The 8931-nt window shown below is 41.9% G+C and overlaps 1 protein-coding gene across 1 annotated transcript in view; it reads left to right on the top strand.

Annotated features, from left to right (window-relative positions):
- The window catches only part of LOC135551643 (stromal membrane-associated protein 2-like), a 50239-nt gene extending 43530 nt beyond the window's left edge, over positions 1 to 6709 (top strand). The window contains exons 9-10 of the mRNA XM_064982825.1: positions 4948 to 5720; positions 5929 to 6709. Of these exons, the coding sequence (XP_064838897.1) occupies positions 4948 to 5720; positions 5929 to 6057 (902 nt within the window). The 3' untranslated portion in view covers positions 6058 to 6709. The remainder of the gene's footprint in view (positions 1 to 4947; positions 5721 to 5928) is intronic.
- The last annotated feature ends 2222 nt before the right edge of the window (positions 6710 to 8931 follow it).

Genomic DNA, 8931 nt, shown 5'->3' with positions numbered 1-8931 from the left:
TCCTTTAGTAACTGTCCTTTAGTAACTGTCCTTTCCTAAGTGTCCTTTAGTAACTGTCCTTTAGTAACTGTCCTTTAGTAATGTTCCTTTAGTAACTGTCCTTTAGTAACGGTCCTTTAGTAACTGTTCTTTAGTAACTGTCCTTTAGTAACTGTCCTTTAGTAACTGTCCTTTAGTAACTGTCCTTTAGTAACTGTCCTTTCCTAACGGTCCTTTAGAAACTGTCCTTTAGAAACAGTCCTTTCCTAACTGTCCTTTAGTAACAGTCCTTTCCTAACTGTCCTTTAGTAACTGTCCTTTGGTAACTGTCCTTTAGTAACTGTCCTTTAGTAACAGTCCTTTGGTAACTGTCCTTTAGTAACTGTCCTTTAGTAACTGTCCTTTGGTAACTGTCCTTTCCTAACTGTCCTTTGGTAACTGTCCTTTAGTAACGGTCATTTAGTAACTGTCCTTTAGTAACGGTCCTTTAGTAACGGTTCTTTAGTAACTGTCCTTTAGTAACTGTCCTTTAGTAACTGTCCTTTAGTAACGGTCCTTTAGTAACTGTCCTTTAGTAACTGTCCTTTAGTAGCTGTCCTTTAGTAACTGTCCTTTAGTAACGGTCCTTTAGTAACGGTCCTTTAGTAACTGTTCTTTAGTAACTGTCCTTTAGAAACTGTCATTTAGTTAACTGTCCTTTCCTAACTGTTTTCCTAACTGTCCTTTAGTAACTGTCCTTTAGTAACTGTCCTTTCCTGACTGTTTTCCTAACTGTCCTTTAGTAACTGTCCTTTCCTAACTGTCCTTTCCTAACTGTTTTCCTAACTGTCCTTTAGTAACTGTCCTTTAGAAACGCTCCTTTAGTAACTGTCCTTTCCTAACGGTCCTTTCCTAACGGTCCTTTAGTAATGGTCCTTTCCTAACTGTCCTTTAGTAACTGTCCTTTAGTAACTGTCCTTTAGTAACTGTCCTTTCCTAACGGTCCTTTAGAAACTGTCCTTTAGTAACTTTCCTTTCCTAACTGTCCTTTAGTAACTGTCCTTTAGTAACTGTCCTTTAGAAACTGTCCTTTAGAAACAGTCCTTACCTAATGGTCCTTTAGAAACTGTCCTTTAGAAACTGTGCTTTAGTAACAGTCCTTTCCTAACGGTCCTTTAGAAACTGTCCTTTAGAAACTGTCCTTTAGTAACTGTCCTTTATTAACTGTCCTTTAGTAACTGTCCTTTAGAAACGCTCCTTTATTAACTGTCCTTTAGAAACTGTACTTTTGTAACTGTCCTTTCCTAACTGTCCTTTCCTAACTGTCCTTTAGTAACTGTCCTTTAGTAACTGTCCTTTAGTAACTGTCCTTTCCTAACGGTCCTTTAGTAACGGTCCTTTCCTAACTGTCCTTTAGTAACTGTCCTTTAGTAACTGTCCTTTAGAAACGGTCCTTTAGTAACTGTCCTTTAGTAACTGTCCTTTAGTAACTGTCCTTTCCTAACGGTCCTTTAGTAACTGTCCTTTAGTAACTGTCCTTTCCTAACTGTCCTTTCCTAACTGTCCTTTACTAACTGTCCTTTAGTAACTGTCCTTTCCTAACTGTCCTTTCCTAACGGTCCTTTAGTAACTGTCCTTTAGTAACGGTCCTTTCCTAACTGCCCTTTAAAAACTGTCCTTTAGTAACTGTCCTTTCCTAACTGTCCTTTAGTAACTGTCCTTTAGAAACTGTCCTTTAGAAACTGTCCTTTAGTAACTGTCCTTTCCTAACTGTCCTTTCCTAACTGTCCTTTCCTAAGTGTCCTTTAGTAACTGTCCTTTCCTAACTGTCCTTTAGTAACTGTCCTTTAGTAACAGTCCTTTCCTAACGGTCCTTTAGAAACTGCCCTTTAGAAACTGTCCTTTAGTAACTGTCCTTTCCTAACTGTCCTTTAGTAACTGTCCTTTAGTAACTGTCCTTTAGAAACTGTCCTGTAGAAACTGTCCTTTAGTAACTGTCCTTTCCTAACTGTCCTTTCCTAACTGTCCTTTCCTAAGTGTCCTTTAGTAACTGTCCTTTCCTAAGTGTCCTTTAGTAACTGTCCTTTAGTAACAGTCCTTTCCCTTTAGAAACTGTCCTTTAGAAACTGTCCTTTAGTAACTGTCCTTTCCTAACTGTCCTTTAGTAACTGTCCTTTAGTAACTGTCCTTTAGTAACTGTCCTTTAGTAACTGTTTTTTAGAAACTGTCCTTTAGAAACTGTCCTTTAGTAACTGTCCTTTCCTAAGTGTCCTTTAGTAACTGTCCTTTCCTAAGTGTCCTTTAGTAACTGTCCTTTCCTAACTGTCCTTTAGTAACTGTCCATTAGTAACTGTCCTTTATAAACTGTCCTTTAAAAACTGTCCTTTCCTAACTGTCCTTTCCTAACTGTCCTTTAGTAACTGTCCTTTGGTAACTGTCCTTTGGTAACTGTCCTTTGGTAAGTGTCCTTTCCTAACTGTCCTTTAGTAACTGTCCTTTGATAAATGTCCTTTAGTAACTGTCCTTTAGTAACTGTTTTTTAGTAACTGTCCTTTACTAACTGTCCTTTAGTAACTGTCCTTTAGTAACTGTCCTTTCCTAACGGTCCTTTAGTAACGGTCCTTTCCTAACTGTCCTTTAGTAACGGTCCTTTAGTAACAGTCCTTTCCTAGCTGTCCTTTAGAAATTGTCCTTTAGAAACTGTCCTTTAGTAACTGTCCTTTCCTAACTGTCCTTTAGAAACGGTCCTTTAGTAACTGTCCTTTAGTAACTGTCCTTTCCTAATGGTCCTTTAGTAACTGTCCTTTAGTAACTGTCCTTTAGAAACTGTCCTTTAGAAACTGTCCTTTAGTAACTGTCCTTTCCTAACTGTCCTTTCCTAACTGTCCTTTCCTAAGTGTCCTTTAGTAACTGTCCTTTCCTAACTGTCCTTTAGTAACTGTCCTTTAGTAACTGTCCTTTAGTCCTTTCCTAACTGTCCTTTAGTAACTGTCCTTTGGTAACTGTCCTTTCTGTCCTTTAAACTGTCCTTTAGTAACTGTCCTTTGATAACTGTCCTTTAGTAACTGTCCTTTAGTAACTGTCCTTTTTAGTAACTGTCCTTTACTAACTGTCCTTTAGTAACTGTCCTTTAGTAACTGTCCTTTCCTAACGGTCCTTTAGTAACGGTCCTTTCCTAACTGTCCTTTAGTAACGGTCCTTTAGTAACAGTCCTTTCCTAACTGTCCTTTTGAAATTGTCCTTTAGTAACTGTCCTTTAGTAACTGTCCTTTCCTAACTGTCCTTTAGAAACTGTCCTTTAGTAACTGTCCTTTAGTAACTGTCCTTTCCTAACTGTCCTTTAGTAACTGTCCTTTAGTAACTGTCCTTTAGAAACTGTCCTTTCCTAGAGTGTCCTTTAGTAACTGTCCTTTCCTAACTGTCCTTTCCTAACTGTCCTTTCCTAACTGTCCTTTAGTAACTGTCCTTTCCTAACTGTCCTTTCCTAACTGTCCTTTAGTAACTGTCCATTAGTAACTGTCCTTTAGTAACTGTCCTTTAGTAACTGTAACTGTCCTTTCCTAACTGTCCTTTCCTAACTGTCCTTTAGTAACTGTCCTTTGGTAACTGTCCTTTGGTAACTGTCCTTTAGTAACTGTCCTTTCCTAACTGTCCTTTCCTAACTGTCCTTTGGTAACTGTCCTTTAGTAACTGTCCTTTCCTAACTGTCCTTTCCTAACTGTCCTTTAGTAACTGTCCTTTGGTAACTGTCCTTTGGTAACTGTCCTTTAGTAACTGTCCTTTAGAAACTGTCCTTTAGAAACTGTCCTTTAGTAACTGTCCTTTCCTAACTGTCCTTTCCTAACTGTCCTTTAGTAACTGTCCTTTGGTAACTGTCCTTTAGTAACTGTCCTTTCCTAACTGTCCTTTGGTAACTGTACTTTCCTAACTGTCCTTTAGTAACTGTCCTTTAGTAACTAACTGTCCTTTAGTAACTGTCCTTTAGTAACTGTTCTTTAGTAACTGTCCTTTACTAACTGTCCTTTAGTAACTGTCCTTTAGTAACTGTCCTTTAGTAACTGTTCTTTAGTAACTGTCCTTTAGTAACTGTCCTTTAGTAACTGTCCTTTAGTAACTGTCCTTTAGTAACTGTCCTTTGGTAACTGTCCTTTACTAACTGTCCTTTAGTAACTGTCCTTTGGTAACTGTCCTTTACTAACTGTCCTTTAGTAACTGTCCTTTAGTAACTGTCCTTTAGTAACTGTCCTTTGGTAACTGTCCTTTAGTAACTGTCCTTTAGTAACTGTTCTTTAGTAACTGTCCTTTACTAACTGTCCTTTAGTAACTGTCCTTTAGTAACTGTCCTTTAGTAACTGTCCTTTGGTAACTGTCCTTTAGTAACTGTCCTTTCCTATCTGTCCTTTGGTAACTGTACTTTCCTAACTGTCCTTTAGTAACTGTCCTTTGGTAACTGTCCTTTAGTAACTGTCCTTTAGTAACTGTTCTTTAGTAACTGTCCTTTACTAACTGTCCTTTAGTAACTGTCCTTTAGTAACTGTCCTTTAGTAACTGTTCTTTAGTAACTGTCCTTTACTAACTGTCCTTTAGTAACGGTCCTTTAGTAACAGTCCTTTCCTAGCTGTCCTTTAGAAATTGTCCTTTAGAAACTGTCCTTTAGTAACTGTCCTTTCCTAACTGTCCTTTAGTAACTGTCCTTTCCTAACTGTTCTTTAGTAACTGTCCTTTACTAACTGTCCTTTAGTAACTGTCCTTTCCTAACTGTCCTTTAGTAACTGTCCTTTAGTAACTGTCCTTTAGTAACTGTCCTTTAGTAACTGTTCTTTAGTAACTGTCCTTTGGTAACTGTCCTTTAGTAACTGTCCTTTCCTAACTGTCCTTTAGTAACTGTCCTTTAGTAACTGTCCTTTAGTAACTGTCCTTTAGTAACTGTCCTTTAGTAACAGTACTTGCCCAACTTTTTCTCTGAGTGGTTTAACTTTTTATCTCCAGCTAGCCTATACATGAACCCAGCCCAGCTGGGCTACTACGGATCATACCATTCCCTGGCCACGGAGGGGGGAGCGATGGGAGGAGCCATGGTGACATCACACTCCATGATGGCCCTGAGTGGTCAGCAGCAGAACGGCATGATGGGAGGCCAACAGCAAAGCGTTATGGGTTCTCAGCAGAATGGAATGGTGGCATCACAACAGAATGGCTTCATGGCTCAACAGGATGTCATGGGGCAAGCAGTCAACACGTCCCCGTTCATGGCAGGAGTGCCACACAGCATGATGAATCATCAGCAAAGCATTATGGGAGCTCAGCAGAGTGTTATGATGGGAGCTCAGCAGAGCGGCATGATGGGAGCTCAACAGAGCGGCATGATGGGAGCTCAGCAGTGCGGCATGATGGGAGTTCAGCAGAGCGGCATGATGGGAGCTCAGCAGAGAGGCATGATGGGCGCTCAGCAGAGAGGCATGATGGGAGCTCAGCAGAACGGCATGATGGGAGCTCAGCAGAACGGCATGATGGGAGTTCAGCAGAGCGGCATGATGGGAGTTCAGCAGAGCGGCATGATGGGAGCTCAGCAGAGCGGCATGATGGGAGCTCAGCAGAGCGGCATGATGGGAGCTCAGCAGAGCGGCATGATGGGAGTGCAACATAACGGCATCATGGGAGCACAGCAACAAAGCATCATTGGACGTCAACAGAAAGGCATGACGGGCGGAGTGGTGTCCGTGCCTCAGCAGGTACAGCAGGATCAGTGCGCCATCACTCAGGTGAGAGACACACCCCTGGAATGTGTGTGTGTGTGTGTGTGTTTGTATTAGTATACTTGTGAGGTTTGACTGTGTTTCTATGAGCCAATATGTGTGTAACTGTATATTTACATAACATTTGACTATGGTATTAAAATCTGTGTTTGTCCGTGTGTTCGCCTGTGTGTGTGTGTGCGCACATGCGCCCCCCCCCCCCCCCCCACACCAGATGACCCAGCACATGGCGGGGGTGAACTTCTACGGCACCAACGCCATGACGGGATACGGCAGTCAGCACACTGGCGGACCAAAGACTCAAAGCTCCAACCACATGACAAAGTCTCACGTCTGGAAGTGATGTCATCACCCGAAGAGGAAGTTGATGTCACTGAGCAGCAGTGGTGCTTGGAAGGTTTCGGGGACTTTTCGAATGAACTTTCCATCAGACATTTTAGATAACATGGGAGGAGGATGAGGGTGGGAAATTTACTTAGGCGCGCTTTCGATCTCTCCTCTCCTCTCCTCTCCTCTCCTCTCCTCTCCTCTCCTCTCCTCTCCTCTCCTCTCCTCTCCTCTCCTCTCCTCTCCTTATTTCAGAGCCATTTCCATGCTTGCCTTCAGATCATTCTACGACCAATCAAAGGACAGGGCTCAGAGTTGAAGACATCACAGAGGTCATACTGAACTGGGACCACAGCATAGAATACATCTCATATCCAGTGTGCGTGTGCGTGTGTGCGTGTGTGTGTTGTTGTGTGTGCATGCTTACTCATCCAACTGAACTATTCCTGGTGAACTCATCCAACTGAACTATTCCCGAAGAACTCATCCAACTGAACTATTCCTGAAGAACTCATCCAACTGAACTATTCCCGAAGAACTCATCCAACTGAACTATTCCTGGTGAACTCATCCAACTGAACTATTCCCGAAGAACTCATCCAACTGAACTATTCCTGGTGAACTCATCCAACTGAACTATTCCCGAAGAACTCATCCAACTGAACTATTCCTGGTGAACTCATCCAACTGAACTATTCCTGAAGAACTCATCCAACTGAACTATTCCCGAAGAACTCATCCAACTGAACTATTCCATCCAACTGAACTGAACTCATCCAACTGAACTATTCCTGGTGAACTCATCCAACTGAACTATTCCTGGAACTCATCCAACTGAACTATTCCTGGTGAACTCATCCAACTGAACTATTCCTGGTGAACTCATCCAACTGAACTATTCCTGAAGAACTCATCCAACTGAACTATTCCCGAAGAACTCATCCAACTGAACTATTCCCGAAGAACTCATCCAACTGAACTATTCCTGGTGAACTCATCCAACTGAACTATTCCTGAAGAACTCATCCAACTGAACTATTCCTGAAGAACTCATCCAACTGAACTATTCCTGGTGAACTCATCCAACTGAACTATTCCTGGTGAACTCATCCAACTGAACTATTCCTCATCCAACTGAACTCATCCAACTGAACTATTCCTGGTGAACTCATCCAACTGAACTATTCCTGGTGAACTCATCCAACTGAACTATTCCTGGTGAACTCATCCAACTGAACTCTTCCTGGTTTGAAACAGACTTCAGTTGAACTTTAGTCTCCAACTGTTTGACTATTCCTGAGAACTTTGAACTAGATCTGGGATGTGTTCCAAATGGCTCATCCAACTGATTCCCTTTATAGTGCACTACTTTAGACCAGGGTCTATAGGGTAGTAGGGCACTGACTTTCCTGAGACCAGGGTCTATAGGAACTAGTAGGGCACTACTTTAGACCAGGGTATATAGGGTAGTAGGGCACTACTTTAGACCAGGGCCTATAGGTTAGTAGGGCACTACTTTTCCCGAGACCAGGGTCTATAGGGTAGTAGGGCACTATTAGACCAGGATCTATAGGTTATAGTGCACTACTTTTTGAGACCAGGGTCTATAGGAATAGTAATGCACTACTTTATAGTGACCAAGACCAGTCTATAGGGTAGTTGTGCACTACTTTAGACCAGGGTCTATAGGGTAGTAATGCACTACTTTAGACCAGGGTCTATAAGGTAGTAGGGCACTACTTTTGACCAGGGTCTAGAGGGTAGTAGTGCACTACTTTAGACCAGGGTCTATAGGGTAGTAGTGCACTACTTTAGACCAGGGTCTATAGGGTAGTAGTGCACTACTTTAGACCAGGGTCTATAGGGTAGTAGGGCACTACTTTAGACCAGGGTCTATAGGGTAGTAGTGCACTACTTTAGACCAGGGTCCATAGGGTAGTAGTGCACTACTTTAGACCAGGGTCTATAGGGTAGTAGTGCACTACTTTAGACCAGGGTCTATAGGGTAGTAGTGCACTACTTTAGACCAGGGTCTATAGGGTAGTAGGGCACTACTTTAGACCAGGATCTATAGGGTAGTAGTGCACTACTTTAGACCAGGGTCTATAGGGTAGTAGGGCACTACTTTAGACCAGGGCCCATAGGGTAGTAGTGCACTACTTTAGACCAGGTCTATTGTGTAATAGGGCACTACTTTAGACCGGTGTCTATAGGGTAGTAGGGCACTACTTTAGACCAGGATCTATAGGGTAGTAGAGCACTACTTTAGACCAGGGCCTATTGGGTAGTAGGGCACTACTTTAGACCAGGATCTATAGGGTAGTAGTGCACTACTTTAGACCAGTGTCTATAGGGTAGTAGGGCACTACTTTAGACCAGGATCTATAGGGTAGTAGTGCACTACTTTAGACCAGGGTCTATAGGGTAGTAGTGCACTACTTTAGACCAGGGCTCATAGGGATCTGCTAAAAAGTAGTGAACTATATAGGTAATGGATTGTCAGTCAATTGTCCTTTAAACAACGACCGGCTAATCAGAAACCAAAGATGACAGTAGAGCGTTATTATGGCTAGTAATGGCTAGGGCAGATGTGTTGGGTATTGTATTGCTATTGTACTAAGCGATTAGCATACTAGTGATTTATACAATATTAGTTGCTTTCAAACATGTAGCGTGCATTTAAAGCAGTGCAATATACACCACCAGTCAAAAGGTTTACAACACCGCCTCATTCAAGGGTTTTTCTTTATTTTTATTATTTTCTACAATGTAGAATAATAGTGAAGACATCACAACATCATGTAGTAACCAAAAAAAGGTGTTAAACAAATCCATTTGAGATTTTTCAAATAGCCGCCCTTTGCCTTGATGACAGCTTTGCACACTCTTG

This window comes from Oncorhynchus masou, chromosome 13, assembly GCF_036934945.1.
Source record: "Oncorhynchus masou masou isolate Uvic2021 chromosome 13, UVic_Omas_1.1, whole genome shotgun sequence".
Lineage (NCBI taxonomy): Eukaryota > Metazoa > Chordata > Actinopteri > Salmoniformes > Salmonidae > Oncorhynchus > Oncorhynchus masou.
This window is presented reverse-complemented; position numbering and strand designations above follow the sequence as displayed.